This window comes from Hyla sarda, chromosome 7 (genome assembly GCF_029499605.1).
Source record: "Hyla sarda isolate aHylSar1 chromosome 7, aHylSar1.hap1, whole genome shotgun sequence".
Classification (NCBI taxonomy): domain Eukaryota; kingdom Metazoa; phylum Chordata; class Amphibia; order Anura; family Hylidae; genus Hyla; species Hyla sarda.
The window spans coordinates 202,741,719-202,769,299 of NC_079195.1; the positions used below are offsets into that span (position 1 = coordinate 202,741,719).

The 27,581-nt window shown below is 45.6% G+C and overlaps 2 protein-coding genes across 6 annotated transcripts in view; one reads left to right on the forward strand and one right to left on the reverse strand.

Moving 5' to 3' along the window:
* The window catches only part of BTF3L4 (basic transcription factor 3 like 4), a 37,574-nt gene extending 10,217 nt beyond the window's left edge, over positions 1 to 27,357 (reverse strand). Inside the window, exon 1 of one of the 4 annotated variants that reach the window (XM_056532242.1) lies at positions 27,127 to 27,357. In XM_056532242.1, coding sequence (XP_056388217.1) covers positions 27,127 to 27,269 — 143 coding nt within the window. In that variant the 5' untranslated portion in view covers positions 27,270 to 27,357. Of the gene's footprint in view, positions 1 to 4,612; positions 4,638 to 10,055; positions 10,105 to 10,138; positions 10,234 to 27,126 lie in introns of those variants that run through there. The other 3 variants (XM_056532243.1, XM_056532245.1, XM_056532244.1) reach the window with 3 other exon arrangements.
* The window catches only part of TXNDC12 (thioredoxin domain containing 12), a 36,455-nt gene continuing 19,153 nt past the window's right edge, over positions 10,280 to 27,581 (forward strand). The window contains exons 1-6 of one of the 2 annotated variants that reach the window (XM_056532246.1): positions 10,280 to 10,508; positions 20,347 to 20,407; positions 20,547 to 20,599; positions 23,371 to 23,444; positions 26,411 to 26,480; positions 26,621 to 26,704. In XM_056532246.1, the coding sequence (XP_056388221.1) occupies positions 10,415 to 10,508; positions 20,347 to 20,407; positions 20,547 to 20,599; positions 23,371 to 23,444; positions 26,411 to 26,480; positions 26,621 to 26,704 (436 nt within the window). In that variant the 5' untranslated portion in view covers positions 10,280 to 10,414. Of the gene's footprint in view, positions 10,509 to 18,103; positions 18,264 to 20,346; positions 20,408 to 20,546; positions 20,600 to 23,370; positions 23,445 to 26,410; positions 26,481 to 26,620; positions 26,705 to 27,581 lie in introns of those variants that run through there. The other variant, XM_056532247.1, reaches the window with a different exon arrangement.

Consider the following 27,581-nt stretch of genomic DNA (forward strand, 5'->3'; position numbering starts at 1 on the left):
AATAAAACCTTTAAACACCTTATTGGGTCATTAAAATCCCACAGGTAGATCCACAGGGGTCCAACACCGACACATTTCAGGCCTTGCAAGCCCCTCAGCCATGGGTATCAGGAATATACATTGCCCAAATACATTTCTCAATGGTTTATGGGGGAGATTTATCAAAACCTGTCCAGAGGAAAAGTTGCCCAGTTGCCCATAGCAACCAGATTACTACTTTCATTTTTAACAAGGCCTCTGCAAAATGAAAGAAGCGATCTGATTGGTTGCTATGGGCAACTCAGCAACTTTTCCTCTGCACAGGTTTTGATAAATCTCCCCTTTGTGTCCACATGTACAAATAGATGGACTTTTACAGTACAAGCCAACAACTGTACTTTATTTTGGAAATTTCCTACTAGTCCATCAATGCCTCGGACAAACGCAAGGTAGGAAAAGGTAGAAAATAGGCAAAAAGTCAGCCTTTTTTTGTTCTCCCTATAAAGTCAACCATATTTTGTCCACCTGTAACTTAAAGGGGTATTCCAGGAATTAATTTTTTTTTATATCAACTGGCTCCAAAAAGTTTAACAGATTTGTAAATTACTTCTATTAAAAAAATCTTAATCCTTCCAATAATTATCAGCTGCTGAAGTTGAGTTGTTCTTTTCTGTCTGGCAACAGTCCTCTCTGCTGACATCTCTGCTTGTCTCGGGAACTGCACAGAGTAGAAGAGGTTTGCTATGGGGATTTGCTTCTACTCTGGACATTTCCCGAGACAGAGGTCATCAGAGAGCACTTAGACAGAAAATAACTCAACTTCAGCAGCTCATAAGTACTGAAAGGATTAAGATTTTTTATTAATAGAAGTCATTTACAAATCTTAAATAAAGGACACATTTTGCTGCATTGGTGAGTGCCCTGTGAATTTCTGTCTCGTCTTGGAAGTTTTAATTTACAAATCTGTAACTTTCTGGAGCCAGTTGATATATATATATATATATATATATATATAAAAAAAAACTATGTTTTTTTTCCTGGATAACCCCTTTAAGATGCCAGGAAAAGTATCAGCTTATTCCTTCAATAAAGCAGACGGGGTGGATGTGACTATGTACGAGCGACTCCTCACCAGCAGGTTGTAATTAAACACATGTCTTTTAGAACACGCAATCATCTGACAACTTTATGAGAGGGGACGCCCCAAAAATGACGACAACCTGATAGCCTGTGCACAAGCTTTAGGGCAAGTTCACACAGGATAGATTTGTAGCAGATTATACCTGTGGATTTGCCCAAGAAGACTCTGCAGTGGATTATAGTACAGAGCAAGTAGATGGGATTTTACAAAGCTCACTTCTCAGGCTGGGTTCACACCACGTTTTTACAATACAGTTCCCGTATAGGTTTTCAATTTGAAAACTAAGCATTGACTCTCCATTGAAAACCGTACGCCAAAAGATGCATCAGGTTGTGTCCGTTTTGGGTCTTGAACGGTTTTGTCAGTTTTTTTTCCCATACCCAAAACCGTGAGTCACTGGGAACCGTACAGAACCATATATGTGTACGGTTCCATCCGGTTTTCGACTTTGACACTCCAAGAAAAAAAAAAACTGTGCAAACAAACAAGTAAAACTTTATTCATATTCATAATGGAGTGAAAAGTTAAAAACATTTTAAAAAAAAAATCTTAAAAACGGATGCAACCGGACATCATTTTTTTAAAGCCGTTTACGGGATAAAATTTGCACACATGCTTAGATACAGTTTAGTCCAGTTTTGAGGAATCCGTTTTTCATCAAAAACCTGATACGGAAACTGCATTGCAAAAATGTGGTGTGAACCCGGCCTTACAATGCAGAATTTATTCCACCCAGAAATCAACCTGCAGATTTTCCCCTCCGGCTTTGAAAAAGATGTAAAAAAACCACAATAAAATCCACGAGGGATGTAATGCTGCAGAAAATGCCCAAGAGAACTGCAGCAAAGTCACAACTCTGGATTTTCAAAGTATTGGTGTGTTTTTTGTATAATCCACAGAATAATCTGCTTTATCTGGTGCAGATAGATCTTGCAGAAGTGCTGCGCAGCATAACTGATCTGATGGAATTAGGCTGGGTTCACACTAGGGCTGGGCGGTATGACCAAATGTGTGTATCACAGTATTTTTGTAACTTATGGCAGTTCCACGGTATATAACGGTATTTCTCTCCACCCCCCAAAATGTTTAGCCCAGCGCTGCGCTGTCCCCATCGGGGTACTACTCACGTCACCCACAAGAACTGCCCTCCTCATCCTCATGTTTGTTGCGGCAGCCGGCGCTGACACTCTATAGCTGTATCCTAGAGATGAGCGAACTTACAGTAAATTCGATTCGTCACGAACTTCTCGGCACGGCAGTTGATGACTTTTCCTGCGTGAAATGAGTTCAACCTTCAGGTGCTCTGGTGGACTGGCGGCTGACTGCTGTCCGACATTCTATTCCCTAGGAGGCTGGTCTGGACCGATGGGGAAGGTGAGTTAAAGTTTATTTTGTTTACCTTTTGCAGCCCGGGCCTAGGGATACAGCGTACAATATAGAGTGTCAGCGCTGGCAGCCCGCAACAAACAGGAGGACAAGGAGGGCAGCTCTTGCGGGTGATATGCGAGTATTTACCCCGATGGGGACAGCGCAGCGCTGGGCTGATAATTCATTCCTGAGGGGGAGGGGCCCATCCTGAAATGCAGTATGGGAAGAAAAAAAAATTATATATCGTGCAGGACAAAAATTTTGGTATTCGGCATGAACCGGTATACCACCCAGCCCTAGTTCACACTATGTTTGCAGTGTAAGGGTGCCGGATACGGTTGGGAGGAGCGAAAACCGGCCGATCGCATAGCCCAGCCGGAACCCCATTCATTTCAGTGAGCCCACCGGAGTCAAACACTTTTGCCCCATATACGGTTTTCCCACCGGACCTAAAACTGTGGTATACCGCGGTTTTAGGCCCGGTTAGAGAACCGGATACAGGGCAAAAAATAGCCGACCGGAGTAAGCGTTTGACTTCGGCCGGCTCATTGAAATGAATGGGGTTCCTGCCGGATCCGGCTGTGGTATGGGAGTGGACTGTTTTTGCTCCTCCCAACCGGATCTGGGCACCCGTACACTGCAAACATAGTGTGAACCTGCCCTTACCTTTTACACTCCGCTGTGTAAGAAGATTGCTATATGTGATAAGTATGTATCTTACTATATATATGTGCTTCCCAACCAGTGTGCCTCCAGCTGTTGCCAAACTACAACTCCCACAGGACAGCCAATGGCTGTCAGGGCATGCTGGGAGTTGTAGTTTTGCAACAGCTGGAGGCACCAATATAGTAAGATACATTCTAATCACATTTAACAATCTTACTATATCTGCTTCCCAACCAGGGTGCCTCCAGCTGTTGCCAAACTACAACTCCCAGCATGCCCGGACAGCCGTTGGCTGTCCGGGCATGCTGGGAGTTGTAGTTTGGCAACAGCTGGAGACACCCTGATAGGAAAGCACTGTACTATATAATGTATCTTAGTATAGGACAATTATACAGGGGCCAAGGCAGCTACAAACTTGCCCCCAACATCTACTTCTGGATTGCTGGGTATGGATGTTATCTTGCCTTGCTGAAACCGATTAGATTTTAATGGAGAGCAGATACTAGGAACTAAGAGGATTTATTTTAACCACCCATCCAAAAGTCACATTTACCCGTAACAGACATCAGATCATTTTGCACTCTTAGGCTTCTCCTTTGCAGCTTTTTTATAATATGCCTTCACCTTGATTTTTGATAATTTGGATAATTCTTCCCAATTTTATTTTGTCCATTATTTGGCAGCAGCTACAATGGGACTCCAGGTTACCCATATATTTGTGTCACCCATATACATCTTTTGCTTGTTGGCTAGACACATCTGTGACCAGGAGAAATAGCCGATAACTTATACCGGAATATCTGTATAAATTATCGGCTATCGGCCTGAAAGGCAACAGATTATCGGTATCGGCCTTAGAAAAAAAAAAAAGTCGGTCGATTCCTTATTTTTTCCTGCTCTGGACAGTTCCTAAAATGGACAGCAGAGTGCACTGTGGTCATGACAGTAGAGAAATCCAAAAAGAAAAGCATTTCCTCTGTAGTATACAGCCGCTAAGAAGTACTGCAAGGATTAAGATAGGGATCGACCGTTACGTTTTTTTAGGGCCGATACCGATAATCTGTGGAGGTTAGGGCCGATAATTTATACAGATATTCCGGTATAAGTTATCGGCTATTTATCCCCCCGCAACACCGCTGCAGATCATTGATTTAAAGCGGGCGCTTTAAATCAATGAACTGCAGTGGCTTTTGCGGTGCCATAGACCGCCGCCACCCGCTTCTCTCCCCCTGCCTGTCCGGGGGTCCTGAGTCCTATCACCGCCACGGTAATTGCCTATACCGATAATGCCCAAAACCGTGATTATCGGCCAAACCGATAATCGGTCGATCCCTAGATTAAGATTTTTTAATTTTAAAGTGATTTACAAATCTGTATAACTTTCTGGCACCAGTTTATTTAAAAAAATAAAAATAAAGTAATCCACCAGAGTACCCCTTTTTAAAGGGGGAACTCCACCTGATAATGTAGGTGGGGCACTAATGACTGATCATATGATGTTACATAATGTCACGTGTGTCATCCAGGCTGCTAACTTTTTTGCTGGCTCCTAGATTCAAGCTTTGACCTAAAATAAAAGTGTCATGTCAAGTACTGTAGTAAATAAAAGCACAGGGAGTGTTTAAAGTTACTGGAGCTTTTGTGGGAGAGTAGATAAAAATGGAATTGTCATGTTAGCATTTCTCAATGGCCAGGGTCATGTAATGGTCACTACTATCACTAGGCCGGGATCAGCACATGCTGCGCTTGCATCATATTAATAGAGTCATTATGCAACATTCAACACCCTTCAAGTCAAAGAAGACAGACAAGTCGGGCCGCTATGAGAAGTGCGGATTATACATGTATATAGGGTGTAGTCAATGTCTATATGAACAGACATGTATAGAGCTACACAAAGGGCTCATACTAGAACTACACTGGTGCTGGCCGCACACCATTGGTTTCACGTCCCAGATGAAGCGCAGCACACAGGGTCACATCGCGGATCTGTAACCCAAACGCTATAAACTGCTATAAAGACACGGATCAGATACTGTCACCCCGCCAGACCCCCATACACATTAGAGCAGTGTTTCCCAACCAGGGTGCCTCCAGCTATTTCAAAACTACAACTCCGAACAAGCTGGGAGTTGTAGTTTTGCAACAGCTGTGCCAAAAACTCCCACTGCAGCAGGACTCGCCGGCCCCCTAACATGTATGGGGGGGCTCCCAAATAATGATGTAAGGAAAGAGAAAGATCGGGGGTGTTGAATTTAAATGTCCAATTCCTTTGTCGTGTCCACCGAAAACATACGCACATTTGGGGGGGGGATTTATTAAAGCTGTCTATTTCCCGCATCAATATAGACCAAACTGCAGAAGGTTAGGCCGGTCTATTATGCGCTTAATTTATCAAATGTCGCACGGCTCTTGAAAAATTTCGCGCACGGACTACGGTATCTACAGTTTAGACCAGTGGTCTCCAAACTGTGGCCCCCCAGATGTTGCAAAACTACAATTCCCAGCATGCCCGGACAGCCGTTGGCTGTCCGGGCATGCTGGGAGTTGTAGTTTTGCAACATCTGGAGGGCCACAGTTTGGAGACCACTGGTTTAGACTGTATTTAAACCTGCTCCAGTATGGTCTGACATTTCAGCGTACTCTCGGCCAACGCGACTTTTTCGCCGAAAAGTCGCTATTGATAAATTCAGCACCAATGCATTTTTTTCTGTCTAAAATAGACTAGAATGAATCATGTTCTAAAAATCCTCTAAAGCAAAAGTCGAAAAAAGTCACATATTTAGACCGACTTTCTGAGCGTTAAATTTAGATAGGAAAAACCAGTCTAAATCTCCCCCATTGTTTCCCATCCAGTGTGCCTCGCGCTGTTGTAAAACTATAACTCCCAGCATGGCCAGACAGTTGAGAAACACTGGTCTAGAGAAAAGGAGGTTTCACCATTATTACAGACATGGATTCTTTACTGTAAGAGCAGTGAGAATATGAAACTTCCACATGATGCTGTGATGATTGATTTATTAAAGGAGACTGGACATCATTCTAGAATATAAATATCACAAGCTATGGATATTAGATACCTGGAGATAAGTTCCAGGGATTCACACTCAGAGGCTGCAGTGGGGTCCCGCCTTATCTGCCGAGCGGCCGACCCTAAAACAAGCACTAACAGGATGGGCTTTGGCAGAACAGACGCTGGAGCGAGCAAAGTTAATTTGTTCATTTTATGGTTTTTTTTTACCCCCCCCCCCCAGACTGAGAACATTGAGGCATGTTCACACATGAATATTTTTCAGCTGGTTTTCTGCTGCAGATTTCCCTACCCATTGAGTTCAGCGCGTAGGAAAACCAGCAGCAAAACACCCACAAGTGAACATACCCTTAAGTGAAACTCTAGTTATGGCTCGAGCTGCAGGATATACCGTATTTTTCGCATTATAAGACGCACTTTTTCTTCCCCAAAACTGGGGGGGGGGGGAGTCGGTGCGTCTTATACGGCGAATACACCCCTATCGCGGCAGTCCCTGCGGCCATCAACGGTCGGGACCCGCAGCTAATACAGGATATCACCGATCGCGGTGATGCCCTGTATTAACCCTTCAGACGCAGCGATCAAAGCTGACCGCCGCGTCTGAAGGGAAAGTGACACTAACCCGGCTGTTCAGTCGGGCTGTTCGGGACCGCCGCGATTTCACCGCAGCGGTCCAGAACAGCCCGACTGAATAGCCGGGTTAGTGCTTACAGGACACCGGGGGGGGGGGGGGGGGGGGGGGGGACCTTACCTGCCTCCTCGGTGTCTTCTCCGTTCAGGGATCCCCTGTATGGCAGGCGCTCTCCTTCCTCGTCATCACGTCGTCACGTACGTGCGTAACGACGTGATGACGGAGAGCGAGGATACCCGGCCGGCAGCAGAGACGTTCGAGCAACGGGGACACGGCGACAGCGATGGAGCGACATCCAGGGCAGCGGTGATGGGTCCGGAGCGGCGGGGACACGCGAGTATTACCTCCTATGCAGTGGTCTTCAATCTGCGGCCCTCCAGATGTTGCAAAACTACAACTCCCAGCATGCCCTGACAGCCGTTGGCTGTACGGGCATGCTGGGAGTTGTAGTTTTGCAACATCTGGAGGTCCGCAGGTTGAAGACCACTATTGGGTTCAAAATCTTCATTTTTTTAGATTTTGCACCTATAAATTGGGTGCGTCTTATACGCCGGGGCGTCCTATAGGGCGAAAAATACGGTAGGTTTAAATTTTCACCCCACCGCCCGGACTACAGCGTTCAATCTACGAATGTGGCAGAAGTCCCATAGGCTTTATTGGGACTCAAAATCTGTAGACTGAACGCCGTAGTAGTTTGACGGACGTTATTTTGATGGGCAACAGCTGGTTCCGATGGACCCCATTATGGTCAATTGGGTCCGTCAGGCACAAACAGTATTTTTTCTTCAGTTATTGTCCCCGGCAGCCACAGTACAGTGTGACAACGGTACCGTGTTTCTCTGAAAATAAGACCGGGTCTTATATTAATTTTAGTCACAAAAAACACACTAGGGCTTATTTTCAGGGAAGGGCTTATTTATTTACGGTATGTACCGTAACAACATATATTGCACCCCCCCCAACTCCCCCCCCCCCCCAGTTTATCAGGCCAGCGCTGCACCCCACATCGGGGGGCTAATCATACTGTATGTCACCCGCGAGTGCTGCTTCTTCCCCCCCACCAAATAATTATCAGCCGCTGTGCTGTACTTTGTATTCCTGTGCCCGGGCTGCAAATATTAAAAAACAAACTTTGACTTAGCTTCGTCCTCCGTTTCCCGTTGCTAAGGAACCGGCCTCATGGTCCCTCCGCTGTTCTTGCTGCTTCCTGGTGTTGGGGCGTCTCAGAGCCTTCAGCCTATAACCGGCCGCAGCGATGTCCCGCCTCTGCCGATGATAGGCTGAGCCCACTGTCATGTAAGAAGCCAGCTGGCTCCTTACATGACAATGCGCTCAGCCCATCATCGGCAGAGGCGGGACATCACTGCGGCCGGTGATAGGCTGAAGGCTCTGAGACTCCCCAACACCAGGAAGCAGCAAGAGCAGCGGAGGGACCATGAGGCCGGTTCCTTAGCAACGGGAAAAGGAGGACGAAGGCAAGTCAGTTTGTTTTTTTAATATTAGCAGCCTGGGCATTGCCTAGGCCTTATTTTCAGGGTAGGGCTTCTATTGCAGTCCACCCCGTTAATCCAGCTAGGGCTTATTTTCGGGGAAACCGGGTAATGTACAAGTAGCCTTAGGCGTACATGTTTTTTTTGTAGGGGTTGGTTCAGCTGCATTTCTTGTATTGTATTTATTTTGTATTTCTGATGTCTGTTCAATAAAGAAATTTAATTATTTTTGATACATTGGTGCAGTTGTGCCTTTTTTTCTATTTGGTGTTTAACTCCCTTCCTGCAAAGGGACGTATATGTACTTCCGCTGCGGGCTCCCGCTGTATGACGCACACTCAGCAGGTGTGTGAGCATCATACCCGGTGGGTCCCGGTTGCTATCAGTGCTCAAGCCTTGCGTTCTGCTATGCTAGACTGAAGCAATGGCGCACCGATAACACTGATCAGTGTATGCAAAAGACTGCATGTTATAGTACCCTATCAGGACTAAGAAAAAAAAAAAAATGTAAAAAAGTAAATATGCATTAACCCCCTTCCCTAATTAAAATTTAAATCACCCCCATTTTTCTAATAAATAAATGTAAAAATAAAACCTAAAACATGTGTGGTATTGCCGCATGCGTAAGTGTCCGAACAAAAAATATATAATGTTAATTAAACCTCACGGTGAAAGGCACAAACATAATTACTAAGTCCAGAAACGCATATTTCTGGTCTCTTCATATACTAGAAAAAAAATTCATAAAAAAAACTCAATCAAAAGGTGCCAAACTAAAAAGTCCCGATAAAAACTTCAGATCATGGCGCAAAAAATGAGCCTTCGTACATCCCTATATACGGAAAAATTAAAAGTTTTAGGCTCCAGAAGGACAATTTTAAACGTACTGATGTCAGTGCATGTAGTTATAATTTTTTCTAAGTAGTAAAATAAAACCTATATAAATGAGGTCTCCTTGTAACCGTATGGACCTGCAGAAGATAAGGTGTCATTTGTACTGAAAAGTGCGTTGTGTAGAAACGGGAGCTCTAAAAAGTTACAAAAGGGGGGGGGGGGTTTCTTTCAATTTTGCCCCACAACATTTTTATTTCTGGTTTTGCCGTAGATTTTGGGGTGAAATGATTGATAAAATTGCAAAGTAAAAATTGGTGGAGAAACAGTTAACAGATCCACAATGACAGCCGGTTGTTGTAGAACTACAATTCTCATCATACCCTGAAAGAGGGGCTGTCAGTGCATGCTGGGAGTTGTAATTTTGCAGCCACTGAAAGTATCACACCCTATAGCAGCGTGAACCTCTAGATATTACAACACTACAACTGCCAGCATGCTCAATGTTGTCACTTCGACCACTTCCCTATTACATAAGATTTATGCCTACTAGTGGTGGTTTCCGGTTGTTGCAAAACTACAACTCCCAGCATGCCCAGACAGCCAATGGCAATGGCATGCTGGGAGTTGTAGTTTTGTAACACCTGGATGTCCACAGTTTGGAGGCCACTGAAGTATACTGCTATATACAGAAAGATAGTGTATCTATGCAAAAGTCGCAACGGTGCGACTTTTTAAGCAACCCACGCATGCGTCTCTCTTTACAGGAGTGAGTAGGCCAGCGCAAGACGTCCCCTTTCCGTCTATACCCGGTTCGCCCATGGCAGGTCCAAGTCACCCCAGTCCAGAGCCCTCCCCGGCCTCCTCCCTGCTGCCTCTCCCTATAACCCGTACACGAAGAACCACGACCGCTCATACCGGACAAAACACACCGCACGCTTCTTCTACTATTCCCCCGGGTGGTAGTGAGCGCTATAACCGAGCACCGGAGCCTCACTCACCTCTAACGTGCAACTCCGCTCCGACACGAGGTTAATCAAGATGGCGATAAAGGAAGATGGGCGGAACGTAACGTCGCCGCGCACGCTGGGGGCCGGGTTACAACCAACAGGCCGCGATGACGTCATTACGCAACGCTCCTCTGCAAAGGCCGTTCTGTTGCTATGGCAACAGTATCTCTCTGATACAGGGCATTCTACTGGCTGAGCTTGTGCCCTATATTGTTTCCTACTATATCACTCCACTATATCTGAGCTTCTTAGGTGGTGTTTAGAGCAATGTTTTCAAACCAGAGTGTCTCCAGCTGTTGCAAAACTACAACTCCCAGCATGCCCGGACAGCCAACGGCTGATCTGCTTAATTCTACTTATGGTTGGTTGTGAGCAAAAATAGCTTACACCTTAAAATATAATTGTTTCTCACTCCTAAGAGCTTACAGTCTAATAGAATAGTTGATTTTCTGCTACTAAATTTTCCACTTAGGCTAAATTCACAAGGGTCAGAAACGCTGCAGATTTTACGCAGGTAAAATCTGTCACAGGAAACCGAAGCAGCAAATGGATACCAACGAATTTCATTTTCCAAACAGGACTGACTTGCAGTGTGGACTGTTGGGGATAGAGTATGGATTGTGATATCATTTATCTTGTGCTCTGCAATACAATCTCTCACATGCTCCATCCTATTGCAGAGTGAAGCATTTGCAGTAATGCACCGCTCCCCTGGGAAAAGAGGCTGTCAATCAATGGAAGGGGCGGAAGGAAACAAAGAGAGGAGATGGATTTTATTCACACTTGCATTGCTGGGGAACGCCCTTTGGACACTTAAAGGGGTATTCCGGTGTCAGACATCTTATCCCCTATCCACGATCCCCCCAGCAGCAGCCCGATACCTCAGCAGCCCGGAGCTAAGTTTCCTCCAAGGCTGATGACAGGAACGGGGCATCGTGATGTCATGTCCGCCCCCCTCAATGCAAGTCTATGGAAGGGGAGCACCACGCCCCCTCCCATAGACTTGTATTGAGGGGGCAGGGCATGACATCACAAGGGGCAGGGCTGTGATGACACGACGCCCCATCCGCTGCACCGCCTGTCATCAGCCTCAGAGGAAAGCTCCGGGCTGCTGAGGTACCGGGCTGCCGCAGGGGGGAACACGGGGGTCCCCCCCTGCAGCAGCCCGGTACCTCATCCTTTGGATAGAGGATAATATGTCTAACAGCGGAGTACCCGTTTAAAGCTAATCTGCATAGTATAAGTGTAGCATTTTTTTAGGGAGCAGTAGAGGTGGATTAGCACTGTAAGGCATCACTGTGACCCTGACTCTAGGCACTATCCGGCCAGGTGCTTGCTTTAACTACTTAAAGGGGTACTCTGCTGCAAGACATCTTATTCCCTATCCAAAGGATAGGGGATAAGATGACTGATCGCGGGAGGGTCCCACTGCCGGGGCCCCCCGCGATCTCCCCCAGCACCCGGCGTTCTAAAAAACGCCAATTTCCTGCGGCAGTGGTCGTGATGTTATGGCCATGCCCCCTCATGACATCATATGACAATTCATGTCTATGGAAAGGGGCATGTTGGCAAACACGCCCCCTCCAATAGACATTAATGGGGCATGGTGTGACATCACGAGGGGGCGTGGTGGTAAAGTCACGATCACGGCCTCTGAGCGTTCTGAACGAAATGTTCAGAACGCTGGAGCACCGGAGTACCCCTTTAAAGAGCGTCTTCCACCGGGATTGTGCATGTTAACCTGCTGGTATAGCATAATAGCCCTATTATGCTATACCAGCAGGTTAACATGCACAATCCCGGTGGAAGACGCTCTTTAAAGGGATACTCCGGTGCTCCAGCGTTCTGAACATTTCGTTCAGAACGCTCAGAGGCCGTTATCGTGACTTTACTGTTACTGTTATCTCAATGGTATCTTTAGTATGTTTATCTGCTGCACCGTACTCGAGTAAAAATTTTTTTTCCACCATTATGCAAATTAGTTGTTTGGTGCACTTAGGGGGTTAACGTTATCTCTTATGCACCAATATGCCCAACAGCTCCTGTAGGCACGCCTGATCGTGGAAACTAAACCACCCTTCACCTGTGACATAAACTAGAGGCCAATCCTCAATCTTATGCAGTAATTGCACCGCATGATGGTCTTGGTTTGTTCTTTTTGGAGGGGCAATGCATAGGACCCTGATGTACACATCAGGTCTAGGAACATTTCTGAGGATGATTTTCCATAGGAAAGACATATGTAAGACTATATTAACACAGAGGGATGCTGTCCCTGCAGATATTGCCTGTGTGTCTCTATGAGGAGATCAAATACAGAAAGTGAGGGCAGGACAAGCAGGGCTCTGTGCAGGCTCCTGGCTTGTCAATCATCCTGATGTGTGAGCCGGGGGTGTGTCACAGAGCCTCAGTGTACAGAGCCCCGCTTGTCCTCAGTATACAGAGCCCCGCTTGTCCTCGGTGTACAGAGCCCCGCTTGTCCTCGGTGTACAGAGCCCCGCTTGTCCTCGGTGTACAGAGCCCCGCTTGCCCTCGGTGTACAGAGCCCCGCTTGCCCTCGGTGTACAGAGCCCCGCTTGCCCTCGGTGCACAGAGCCCCGCTTGCCCTCGGTGCACAGAGCCCCGCTTGCCCTCGGTGCACAGAGCCCTGCTAGTCCTCAGTGTACAGAGCCCTGCTTTTCCTCACTGCACAGAGCCCTGCTTTTCCTCAGTGTACAGAGCCCTGCATGTCCTCAGTGTACAGAGCCCTGCTTGTCCTCAGTGTACAGAGCCCTGCTAGTCCTCAGTGTACAGAGCCCTGCTTGTCCTCAGTGTACAGACCCCAGCTTTCCCTCAGTGCACAGAGCCCTGCTTGCCCTCACTGCGCAGAGCCCTGCTTGCCCTCAGTGCGCAGAGCCCTGCTTGTCCTCAGTGCAGGCTCCTGGCTTGTCAATCATCCTGATGTGTGAGCTGGGGAGTGTCACAGAGCCTCAGTGTACAGAGCCCTGCTTGTCCTCAGTGTACAGAGCCCCGCTTGTCCTCAGTGTACAGAGCCCCGCTTGTCCTCAGTGTACAGAGCCCCGCTTGTCCTCGGTGCACAGAGCCCCGCTTGTCCTCGGTGCACAGAGCCCCGCTTGTCCTCGGTGCACAGAGCCCTGCCTATCCACCCCCCTTCTGTATTTGGTCTCCTCACAGAGACACACAGACAATAGCTGCAGGGACAAAAATATATGCATTTTTTAACCAATGTATATTACAAAATATACATAGAATTATCTACATTATATAAAAACAGTTTAATTACAGGTACACTTCAAGTTCAACTGAACTCAACAGTGAACATCTAACAATTTGTAATGGCATATTCTTTTTTTCAGCTTTTTATAGAAAAAAAACACAATGCTGCTTTTGGTCAGGTTTTGTTGCCTTTAAAAGAAACTGACATTTTCCACGCAAACAAGGGTTAAAAAAGTGGCCCCAATTTTTAAATGGACACTTTGAAAAAAAAAATTGTTTGATATGTCATGGAGACTAATCTAAAGTTTTGATCGCTCAGGTTCTCCCCTGCGCCTGTGTCACGTAAACTGGGCGGCCTCATAATGTAAGTCTATGGGGCTGTCACCCAGGCACAGAGGGGAAAGAGAAACAGGGAGCTGCATGCTTCTTTCCCTGCTAGTTCTTGTTATCGGTTGGGGTCTGCTATGTCGGAAGCTTTTTTTTTTTTAAATGGAGGCCAATGTGCGCCATTAACCCTTTAGATGCTGCGGCATCTAAAAGTTAAAATGACAGCTGCCAGTGGGTTGGGGGGCACTGTGCTGTGTGGTGGTCCTTGTCAGCTTAAATAGCAGCCAGAGGGCTTCTCCTATCTTTCGTGCTGTCACTTCCTAGAGGAAAAAAGTAATAAAAAAATGTATCAAAAAGTCCCATCTTAACACCGATAAAACTATAGATCAAGGCATAAGTCCCGTATACGAAAAAAAAATAAGTTGTATGAGTCTGAATAGGGAAATTTTAAGCATAAATTTTTTTAAAGTAGTAAAAAAAAAAAAACGATATAAATATATAGGTTTCAGTGCAACTGTACGGATCTTCAGAATAAAGATCACATGTCAGTTGTATCATAAAGTGAGTAAAAACAAAACCTCTTAAATGTCCCAAAGACGTTCCAAATTTGTTCTTGTTTTCCTGTAAATTTTATGTCATTACAAATTAGTTGTGCAAATAGATAAGCCCTCAGATAAGTATATGGATAGAAAAATAAAAAAGTTATGTAAAAATCAAAATGGTCTGTGTCCTCAAGGGGTTCAACTCTGATTTCTTTACAATATGCCTTTAGTGCGGTGTTTTCAGAATGGTGTGCCTCCAGCTGTTGCAAAACTACAACTTCCTGCATGCTCAGACAGCTGAACGTTGGCCAGGAATGCTGGGAGTTGTAGTTTTGCAACAGTTTGAGGCACACTGTTGGGAAAACACAGCTTTAATGTCTTATTGATTCCCCAACAGTGGTGCCCTGCTGCTGATCAGATATTCTTGTGAAGTGACAGTAATGTTTATCATAGGGACATCAGCATAGCAGTGGTGGATAGCTTCCGGAGTAGTTTGACCTAATGCTGCAGTTTGGCACCCACAGGATGATGTTCTACACATACATGTTTATACAATGCACTGTGCACATGGATGGAGTCCCCGCTGCACACACAGGACGATGTTATACACACGTTATACAATACACATGGATGGAGTCCCCGCTGCACACACAGGATGATGTTATACACACGTTATACAATGCACATAGATGTAGTCCCCGCTGCACACACAGGATGATGTTATACACACATTATACAATACACATGGATGGAGTCCCCGCTGCACATACAGGACGATGTTATACAATGCACATAGATGGAGACCCCGCTGCACACACAGGACGATGTTATACACACACGTTATACAATGCACATAGATGTAGTCCCCGCTGCACACACAGGACAATGTTATACACACAGGATGTTATACAATGCACATAGATGTAGTCCCCGCTGCACACACAGGACGATGTTATACACACGCGTTATACAATGCACAGTAGATGTAGTCCCCGCTGCACACACAGGACGATGTTATACACACGCGTTATACAATGCACAGTAGATGTAGTCCCCGCTGCACACACAGGACGATGTTATACACACACATTATACAATGCACATAGATGTAGTCCCCGCTGCACACACAGGACGATGTTATACACACAGGATGTTATACAATGCACATAGATGTAGTCCCCGCTGCACACACAGGACGATGTTATACACACACATTATACAATGCACATAGATGTAGTCCCCGCTGCACACACAGGACGATGTTATACACACAGGATGTTATACAATGCACATAGATGTAGTCCCCGCTGCACACACAGGACGATGTTATACACACACGTTATACAATGCACATAGATGTAGTCCCCGCTGCACACACAGGACGATGTTATACACACAGGATGTTATACAATGCACATAGATGTAGTCCCCGCTGCACACACAGGACGATGTTATACACACACATTATACAATGCACTTAGATGTAGTCCCCGCTGCACACACAGGACTATGTTATACACACAGGATGTTATACAATGCACATAGATGTAGTCCCCGCTGCACACACAGGACGATGTTATACACACACGTTATACAATGCACATAGATGTAGTCCCCGCTGCACACACAGGACGATGTTATACACACACGTTATACAATGCACATAGATGTAGTCCCCGCTGCACACACAGGATGATGTTATACACACACGTTATACAATGCACATAGATGTAGTCCCCGCTGCACACACAGGACGATGTTATACACACAGGATGTTATACAATGCACATAGATGTAGTCCCCGCTGCACACACAGGACGATGTTATACACACACATTATACAATGCACTTAGATGTAGTCCCCGCTGCACACACAGGACGATGTTATACACACAGGATGTTATACAATGCACATAGATGTAGTCCCCGCTGCACACACAGGACGATGTTATACACACACGTTATACAATGCACATAGATGTAGTCCCCGCTGCACACACAGGACGATGTTATACACACACGTTATACAATGCACATAGATGTAGTCCCCGCTGCACACACAGGATGATGTTATACAATGCACATAGATGGAGTCCCCGCTGCACACACAGGACGATGTTATACACACACGTTATACAATGCACATAGATGTAGTCCCCGCTGCACACACAGGATGATGTTATACAATGCACATAGATGGAGTCCCCGCTGCACACACAGGACGATGTTATACACACACGTTATACAATACACATAGATGTAGTCCCCGCTGCACACACAGGACGATGTTATACACACACGTTATACAATGCACATAGATGTAGTCCCCGTTGCACACACAGGACGATGTTATACGCACACGTTATACAATACACATAGATGTAGTCCCCGCTGCACACACAGGACCATGTTATACACACATGTTATACAATGCACATAGATGTAGTCCCCGCTGCACACACAGGACGATGTTATACACACACGTTATACAATGCACATAGATGTAGTCCCCGTTGCACACACAGGACGATGTTATACGCACACGTTATACAATACACATAGATGTAGTCCCCGCTGCACACACAGGATGATGTTATACACACGTTATACAATGCACATAGATGTAGTCCCCGCTGCACACACAGGACGATGTTATACACACACGTTATACAATGCACATAGATGGAGTCCCCGCTGCACACACAGGATGATGTTATACACACACATTATACAATGCACATAGATGTAGCCCCCGCTGCACACACAGGATGATGTTATACACACACGTTATACAATGCACATAGATGGAGTCCCCGCTGCACACACAGGACGATGTTATACACACAGGATGTTATACAATGCACATAGATGTAGTCCCCGCTGCACACACAGGATGATGTTATACACACACGTTATACAATGCACATAGATGTAGTCCCCGCTGCACACACAGGATGATGTTATACACACACGTTATACAATGCACATAGATGGAGTCCCCGCTGCACACACAGGACGATGTTATACACACACGTTATACAATGCACATAGATGGAGTCCCCGCTGCACACACAGGATGATGTTATACACACACGTTATACAATGCACATAGATGGAGTCCCCGCTGCACACACAGGACGATGTTATACACACACGTTATACAATGCACATAGATGGAGTCCCCGCTGCACACACAGGACGATGTTATACACACACGTTATACAATGCACATAGATGTAGTCCCCGCTGCACACACAGGATGATGTTATACACACACGTTATACAATGCACATAGATGGAGTCCCCGCTGCACACACAGGATGATGTTATACACACACGTTATACAATGCACATGGATGGAGTCCCCGCTGCACACACAGGATGATGTTATACACACACGTTATACAATGCACATAGATGTAGTCCCCGCTGCACACACAGGATGATGTTATACACACGTTATACAATGCACATAGATGGAGTCCCCGCTGCACACACAGGACGATGTTATACGCACACGTTATACAATGCACATAGATGTAGTCCCCGCTGCACACACAGGACGATGTTATACGCACACGTTATACAATGCACATAGATGGAGTCCCCGCTGCACACACAGGACGATGTTATACACACACGTTATACAATGCACATAGATGTAGTCCCCGCTGCACACACAGGACGATGTTATACGCACACGTTATACAATGCACTTAGATGTAGTCCCCGCTGCACACACAGGACGATGTTATACGCACACGTTATACAATGCACATAGATGGAGTCCCCGCTGCACACACAGATACGTCCCCCAGCTCAGTCCGGCCTCCTCCTGCACGGCCCCGGTCGCCGCCTCCATCCGGCTCACATCACTTCCCCCGGACGCCTCCTCTCCCTGTGCAGGGTCTTTGCCGCTCTCCCCGCTGACATGCTGCCGTGTAACAGCCGGTGTTCGGTTCTGTGTGCCGGTGTCCTCCTCCTGGTCGTAGGCGCTGCGCTGGTGTCTGCTGGTGAAGGACTGGGCCGGGGTAAGTGGCACCATGGCATTGTTGTGTCTGTCCTGGATGAGGCAGTATTGTGGGGGCACTATGACTTTTCTCAGAGCTGTATAGTTGGTTTGACATCTATGAAGTCTGGAGAATTTCATACCTAGTCCATGTTTCTGACTGTGGAATCCTGCGTCTCAAGGAGCTAAGTAGGCATCCTGAGTGTCACCATGGTAGGGGGGCTTACTGGGTGTCACCTGGGGTAAGGGGGCTTACTGGGTGTCACCACTGGTTGCTGGTGTCACCTGGGGTAAGGGGGCTTACTGGGTGTCACCACTGGTTGCTGGTGTCACCTGGGGTAAGGGGGCTTACTGGGTGTCACCACTGGTTGCTGGTGTCACCTGGGGTAAGGGGGCTTACTGGGTGTCACCACTGGTTGCTGGTGTCACCTGGGGTAAGGGGGCTTACTGGGTGTCACCACTGGTTGCGCTGGTGTCACCTGGGGTAAGGGGGCTTAGTGGGTGTTACGACTGGTTGCTGGTGTCACCTGGGGTAAGGGGGCTTACTGGGTGTCACGACTGGTTGCTGGTGTCACCTGGGGTAAGGGGGCTTACTGGGTGTCACCACTGGTTGCTGGTGTCTCCTTGGGTAAGGGAACTAACTATCCTGGATGTCATCAGGGGGGAAGGGGGGCTTATTGGGTGTCACTGGGGTGGGATTGGGGGGTCACTGCTGGTAGGGGAGCTAGCCAGGCATCCTGGGTGTCATTGAGGGTGAGGGAGTTTACTGAGGATAAGGAAGCTTGCTAGGTTTCCTTGGGGGTAGGGGACTTTACTGGGTGTCACCTGGATGAAGGTAGGGCTTATTGGGTGTCACTGGGGGGGGGTCCTTACTGGGTGTTACTGCAGGTAGGGTAGCTAGCTAGGCACTCTGGGTGTCATTGGGGGTGGGGGAGTTAGCTAGATGTCATTGGGGGTAGGGGAGTTTACTGGATGTCACCTGGATGAAGGGGCACTTACTGGATGTCACCAGGTGTAGGAGCGCTTCCTTGGTGCTACTGGTGGTAGTGGGGCTTACTGGGTGTAACCTGGAGCTGGGGCTCTTCCTTGGTTTCACTAAGAGTAGGGGTGATTCCTTGGTGTCCTCGAAGGGTGATAGGCATCTAGGCTTCCTGATTATTACCAAGTGAAGTGGAGGGGGGGGGGTTGTCACCAAAGGGGTGACTGGGCAAGCATCCTAATCCTGGGTGTCACACTGGGGTCTGATTGGGAATCCTGAATAGATCTGGGAGCTGACTAGGCATAATTTGGTATCTTGGGTGTCAATGTTGAATGGGGGCTGATTGGTCATAGTGGGTATCATCAGAGGTCAATGGGGCTTATTGGGTGGCTGACCCGGCATCTTCAAAGAGTCGGCTGACTGTTGGTCTTGGGTGTCACTACGAGACTGACCAGGTGTCACTAACTGTGTGTCCAGCAGGGTATTATTCTGGCACTGTTGTAGACATAATATCCTGGTTTGGCATATTGCCATTCAGGATTGAAGGTTGCCCTGAGCACACCTGACAGAACAGGATCTGAACAGGTTGCCTGTATGTTCTGTACAGTTTAAGCAGATTTATAGCTAATACTATGGGTGCTGTAGCTGTTTCGCAGAGGGCTGTCTTAAATAAAGAGGTGAAGAAATAACGTAAATTGGATTAAAGGGGTAGTGTGCCGAAAAACATAATCTTATCGTCTATCCAAAGGATCTCTGGGCCAGCAGCAGCGGTGGCGTCCCGAACATGGAAGCTTGGAGCCTTCTGTGTTAGTGACCTCATGCAACGCCCCTTCCATTCATGTCTATGGGAGGGGGCGTGACGGCTACGTAGTAGCCGTCACGCCTCCTCCCATAGACATGAATGGAGGGGACGTGGCGGCTGTAATAAAAATAAAACAAGCGGTCGGATTGGTTGCTATGGGCAACTTGTCAGTGTTTCCTCTGCACAGGTTCTGAAAAATCGCCCCCCATACTGTATGTGTGTATATATATATATATATATATACACATACAGTATGTTATTTTAATCAGTTTCTTGTATTTCCTTGCATCCAATGGTCATTATCGCCATTTTTTTTTTTTTTAGGATTTGGAGACCACATCCATTGGAGAACTCTGGAAGATGGCAAACAAGAAGCAGCCAGCAGGTAATGGCCATATAGGTATATGGGAAATGCCCTTGTATATGATTATTGTATATTATCCTATACTTTTTTCTGGGCACCATGTTGCATGCAGTATTTTGTAAGGTACGTGCTCGCAAATGTTTTCTTGTTTTTTTTGCAGTGGTTTACCGATAATGCTTCTGATCCATAAAACCTGGTGTGGAGCGTGCAAAGGTAACAATTCGCCTTTATGTTATAGGGATAGCCTAAGGTTTTGCTTTATTTGATGAAGCATTCTTGAAAAGGTTTATTTATAAAAAAAAAAAAAAAAAAAAAAATTATGTTTTTTTGCTTTTATGGTGCAGCATAGGCAATTATTAGAATAAAATGTAGAGGTTCTTGTGTGTTACTTTTGCTTACCTCTTTTTGCTGATGTGGCAGGCATGGCATAGGATTCATTTTGGTTTACACATGCACAATAATGTGGGTTCTGTGATGCAGCCTACATTTCCCATGAATCCTCTGGCTTTGGGTGGGGTATTTGATTATTACGGCTGGTCATCTCATCAGGCTTCTATTGCTGGAGATCACCCAGGAGAACTCATTAAGTGAATCATCGGTGGGTTAGTGTTTGTTCACACTGAAGTTCTGATGCGATTTTTTACTCAAAGTGCATATTTAGAGAAATATTGCCATGCGGACGATCCGATCATCCGTGCAACGTACCGCACTGCCGCAGATGCCGTGATCTGTATTGATCACAGCATCGGAGGGGGTTAATGGCGGACATCCGCGCAATCGCGGATGTCCGCCATTACCGGTGGGTCCCTGGCTGCTGATAGCAGCCGGGACCTGCCGGGCATGACGTGAGCACCGCACCGCTGTTGGCGCGTAAATGTACGTCATGGTGCGGTAAGTACCACGTCACCATGACGTACATTTACGTCCATTGTCGTTAAAGGGGTACTCCAGTGGAAATTTTTTTTTTAATCAACTGGTGCCAGAAAGTTAACCAGATTTGTAAATTACTTCTATTTAAAAATCTTAATCCTTCCAGTACTTATTAGCTGCTGAATACTACAGAGGAAATTCTTTTCTTTTTGGAACACAGAGCTGTTTGCTGACATCATGACCACAGTGCTCTCTGCTGACATCTCTGTCCATTTTAAGAACTGTCCAGAGTAGGAGAAAATCCCCATAGCAAACATATGCTGCAGCTAATATACAGCAGCTAATAAGTACTGGAAGGATTAAGATTTTTTAATAGAAGTAATTTACAAATCTGGTTAACTTTCTGGCACCAGTTGATAAAAAATAAATAAATAAATAAAGTTTTCCACCGGAGTACCCATTTAAACATTGTGATTATAGGTTATGATTTTTAGAAGGCGAGGAGGAAAAAATGAAAATGCAAAAATAAAATTGGTCTGGTCCTTAAAGGGTAGCTCCCACCATCCTATTTTTTTTATTTTTATGCTAGCCCATTCCCCCCCCGCCCCGCATACCCCGTTCCCTCATTACACTTGCAGTTACTGCAGAGTCCGGCAGCGGGCGTGCAGGGACAGCGGCGGCAACGAGGCGGCGGAGGCGATGTGTGGGAGGAGTGGCCTCCCAGCCAGTGGGCGAGGAGCCAATGCGCTCGCTCCCGCCTGTCTGATTGACAGGCAGGGAGCGAGTGCAGCCTAACTGAAAAAGGACTGATTGCCACTCCAAAATCAGTCCTTTTTCAGTAGCTGGTTTTTAAATGTAGATTACACCTTTTTAATTAAAAAAAAATAATAAAAGTATATTAGAGATATGTTGTAGTACATAAGTACTACAACATATCAAAAAATAAAGTTGGTGACAGTGCCCATTTAAGGCCAAAATGGGCCTGGTCCTTAAGGGGTTAATGAAGATTTGACATCTTTAGGCTATGATCATACTTTGAACTTTTACTGAATTTTTTTTACACATTTTTATGCCATTTTTGCTGTGATTTTCCTAAATCGTGGTAAATATTACAGATTTTTACCATATTTTACACGACTGTGGTACAAATTCTCCATTTTTGGCATGATTTGGGAACCAACACCCTAGGAACAACAGCATTTCATCTGCATACCCCAACAAGTATTGTGGTTCACCTACCTTTACAGCTAAACATGAGGGCTCTTCATTCAGCCTCATAATGTAGGGCCTACAGTATGGGAATAGGTTGTGGATAGAGATGAGCGAACTTACAGTAAATTTGATTCGTCACAAACTTCTCGGCTCGGCAGTTGATGCCTTTTCCTGCATAAATTAGTTCAGCTTTCAGGTGCTCCGGTGGGCTGGAAAAGGTGGATACAGTCCTAGGAAAGATTCTCCTTGGACTGTATCCACCTTTTCCAGCCCACGGGAGCACCTGAAAGCTGAACTAATTTATGCAGGATAAGTCATCAACTGCCGAGCCGAGAAGTTTGTGACAAATTGAATTTACTGTAAGTTCGCTCATCTCTAGTTGTGGAGATGCAGGACAGTTTTCATACTATATGCCCTGAATCACTTGGTCCTGTATCATTGTGTAAGGCTGGGTTCACACTACGTTTTCCTCCATACGGGAGCGCATACGGCAGGGGGGAGCTAAAAGCTTGCGCTCCCGTATGTCACCGTATGCGCTGCCGTATGTCATTCATTTCAATGAGCCGACCGGAGTGAAACGTTCGGTCCGGTCGGCTCATTTTTGCGCCGTATGCGCTTTTACAACCGGACCTAAAACTGTGGTCAACCACGGTTTTAGGTCCGGTTGTAAAAGCGCATACGGCGCAAAAATGAGCCGACCGGACCGAACGTTTCACTCCGGTCGGCTCATTGAAATGAATGACATACGGCAGCGCATACGGTGACATACGGGAGCGCGAGCTTTTAGCTCCCCCCTGCCGTATGCGCTCCCGTATGGAGGAAAACGTAGTGTGAACCCAGCCTAATTGTGATGTTATATTGATGTTTTCTCAGCTTTAACACTTACTGTGTTTCTTGTGCAGCACTGAAACCAAAGTTTTCAGAGTCCAAGGAGATCTCTGAACTCTCTCATAACTTTGTCATGGTGAATGTGGAGGTAAGTACAGAAAGTATGTCGTAGATGTTTACTCAAACTAAACTTTTAGTCCCTTAAAGGGTACCTCTCATCAAAAAAACTTTTGATATATTATAGATTCATGTATGCAGAATAACTTTACAATTGCATGTTATTAAAAAATATGCTTCTTTCTATTTAATTTTCCACTTTGAAGAAATGACCACTAGGGGTCTCCCTACCAGTCCTGGCAGCAAGCATTTCAGACTCATGCTGGAGTCCTAAACACTACGAGCTGCCAGTCTGCTTTGTTCACAAAGGAGAACACTCAGAGCTGCCAGCCTGCTTTGCTCACAACCTGTTTGGCTGTGAACAAAGCAGGCTGGCAGCTCTGAGTGTTTAGGACTCCAGCATGAGTCAGAAATGCTTACTGACAGGACTGATCGGGAAAAATACAATAGAAAGAAGCATATTTTTCATTAACATGCTATTGGAAAGTTATTCAACATTCATTAATCTAAAATATATCAAAAGTTTATTTGATGAGAGGTACCCTTTAAAGAGTACCTGTCATCAACAAAAACTTTTAATATGTTGTTCATAATCATTAATGAAGACATATTGTAATATGTCTTCATTAAAAAATATTAATATTTATACCAGTTTTTTCATTTTATACTTTTGGCCACTAGGGGTCTCTCTTCTATGCCTGGTCTGCAGGCAGCTTCCTATGCTTTTCATAGTAAGTGTACAGTTTTTAGGACTAATGCTGAAAGGGCTCTGGTCCTTCCACAGGAAGTTCAGTATTCTCAGCTCAGGACTCGCTCCCAGCCGCGAGCAGCACTGTGAGCTACAAGCCTGCACATGCCTCTCATATAACAGAGGCCAGTCACCTCCCCCTCCCCCCTGCTCTGTGTTCTCCCTGCCCCTCACCACACGTTATCTTATACATTGTATTATCTCACTGCACTCCCTGCTCTGTGCCCCCCCCCCACCCTGACATTCATCTTAATTACTGCATCTGTAATTGCTCCCACCATCCCGGTCCGGTCCCCGGGTCCTTAGATACTAGGGCGTTGGGGCGTACTATGTGGTTAATTCCTTATTTATAAGACAAGACTTTGCTATTTATTTGCTGTTTAAAATTCTAAACCTTTTATATGTTTTTAATATGATTGAAAGAAAAGGTGGCTTTGTTCTGTTGCCTGCACAAGTCGCACAGTTAGTTTGGTCTCCTCCCGGCCCGGCAGAAGATCAAGCTCAGGTGTGTGCGGGGCAAGCCAGCTCTCGCAGGCTTCAGTGATGTGACGCCTGCTGTCAAACGCCCGCTTTCTCCTGCTGGGAGCTCACACAATGTGAGCAAAGGGGAAAAGTATCATACAGAGCTTTTTAAAGCTCTGAAAATGTATTTAAAGGGGTACTCCGGTTGTCAATTCCTGACATGGACAGAGGCGTCAGCAGAGAGCACTGTGGTCGGACTGAAAAGAACTCCAGAAAGAAATACAACTTCCTGTGGAGCATACAACAGCTTATAAGTACTGGAAGGATTAAGATTTTTACATAGAAGTAAAAGGTTGTTAGGAGTAGTTAGGGGATATAATCTGAGTTAGAAAATATGGTTTGATGAGAGGTTCTCTTTAAACAATGACTTTATACATTTCCTGTCCAGTGACCACTGATCACTTCAACATCTCTAATAATTAAGGGGCTGTTTGTTAAGAGACAATGATTATTAAAGGGATACTTCAGAAGAAGAACATTTTTTTCAAATCAGTTGGTGCCAGAAAGTTATACAGGTTTGTTTATTACTTCTATTTAAACATCTTAAAGGAGATAGATATATTGTGCAGAAAAACATATCCCCTATCCAAAGGATAAGAGATCAGTTTTAGATCGCGGATGGTCCGACCACTGGGACCCCTCACAATCTCCTGCACGCGACCCCAGCTTTCCCTGAGGACGAAGCGTGTAGACCCCTGCATGAAGTGACGTCTGACACGCCCCCTCCATATATCTCTATGGGAGGAGCCTTTCAGCTATCTCCGTCTCTCCCATAGAGATACATGCTACGTTCCCAGGTGAGAGACAGAATCCCATGCAGGAAATCGCGGGGTTCCCAGTGGTCAGACACCCTGTGATCTAAAACTTATCCCTTCTCCTTTGGATAGGGGATACATTTTTCTGCGCAATGCTTCTCCTTTAAGCCTTCTAGAACTTATCGGCTGCTGTATACTCCAGAGGAAGTTGTTTCCAGTCTGACCACAGTGCTCTCTGCTGACACTTCTGTTTGTGTCAGGAACTGTCCAGAGCAGGAGCAAATCCCCTTAGCAAACCTCTCCTGCTCTGGACAGTTCCTGACATGAACATGGACATGGTGTCAGCAGAGAGCACTGTGATCAGACAGAAATGAAATTCAAAAAGAAAAAAACTTCCTGTGGAGCATACAGCAGCTGATAAGTACTGGAAGGATTAAGATGTTTAAATAAAAGTCATTTACAAATCTGTATAACTTTCTGGCACCAGTTGATTAGAAAATATTTTTTTCCCTCCAGAGTACCCCTTTAAGGAGTGTCTCCGATCTGGACTACCCTTATATGTTAGAATAATCCATTACTTGTAAGCTAATGCGTGTGTCCTCTGCGGGTCCCCCAGTGTTCAGTTTTAATCTGTACATAAACCTGAAAGTGTTCAAATTCCTTTCAGCGCCACCACAGGGGAAATTAAGTATTACACAGTGCTTATTCAGATTTAAGGGTTCCAACAATTTATATGAACTTTTGACTGTCAAAAGTTTACATTGCATAGGGTCTTAGCCCTGGGACCCGCTGCAATTTTGAATGATAATTCTTCACACCCCAGCTGTCCGACTGATGCGCTTCCTATACTATGATAGACTGACACCTGGTGCTATCTAAACTTTGGATGACATGTCAAAAGTTTGTAAAAAATTACAGTAACGCTTTAATGTAAATTTACATCAAATTTACATTTTTTTTGTTTTCAAATAGGATGAGGAGGAGCCGAAGGATGACTCCTTCAGCCCTGATGGTGCATACATCCCTAGAATTCTTTTCCTGGGTGAGTAACATTGATTTTTCAGTATGTGTTATAGTTTCATGTGTATTTTGATGATTTATATTGCCTGTAAAGAACCCAAAACAACCTGCTAATTTCCTATATTCCCAAGAACCACAGGTTTACACTGCTTTCATTTGCAGATCCCAGTGGACACGTCCATCCTGAGATCATAAACTCCAAAGGGAACCCCAGTTACAAGTATTTCTACAATACAGCAGAACAAGGTATGTTAGGACCCGCTGCTTTCTACTCTTCTGTGTATTCAATTAAAGAACCTGTGATGGAGGCATCTAAAGTGCTGAGGGCTGCAGTGCCTTCTCACTGTCCCTGCTTGATTGACAGTTCGCTGGAAGCTGAGTCCTGTTTTTAAATCCTGTGTTGTGCATACAAATTCTGGACAGGGGTGGGTGAGGTTTGGGAACGGCACTCTGCTTCCAGCTGACTGTTAATCAAACTGGGACTGGGGTGGGAGTGAGGAGGCGTTCCAGCCCTCAGCACAGATCATAATTTTTTTTTTATACGTTATGGAGGAGCAGCTGAAAGATCCCCATTTACAAGAAAACTGACTGGCGGTTCACCCGCATTATACCCAAAACCCTGGGTTATTGTGCAGATGAACCTGATTTAAAATCCATGTATTACTTACAAACATTGTTCCAGCTTTTTATGAGTTACAGGCTCCATTGCTAGTATGCAAATATGTTCTTTGCGCAATTGAGGTAGGATCTGGCTTTCCAAGCTTCCCTGCCTCCTCCTTCGTGCTCTCATATGCTCTCCCATCTTCTGCATATGCTTAAACCTTCATTCCCTTGTCCTAAGGATGTGAGCGCTCTGCTAGACTCCATGTCAGTAGGAAATGAGGAACGATGAAGAATTAGCCTTACATGGGAACAATAAAAAAAAGTTGTGTTAAAAACATGCATTAGTTTTGATGACAATTTTTTTTACTAGATTTGAAATGTGATTGAAGCTGTATCAGATTGTTATAACATTAATGTCTATGTAAATTTGTATTGAATTGTATTTCTGTACAAGTTCACCAGTTTAAAGACTTATTCCAGTGCAGGACATCTCATCCTCTATCCACAGAATAGGGGATAA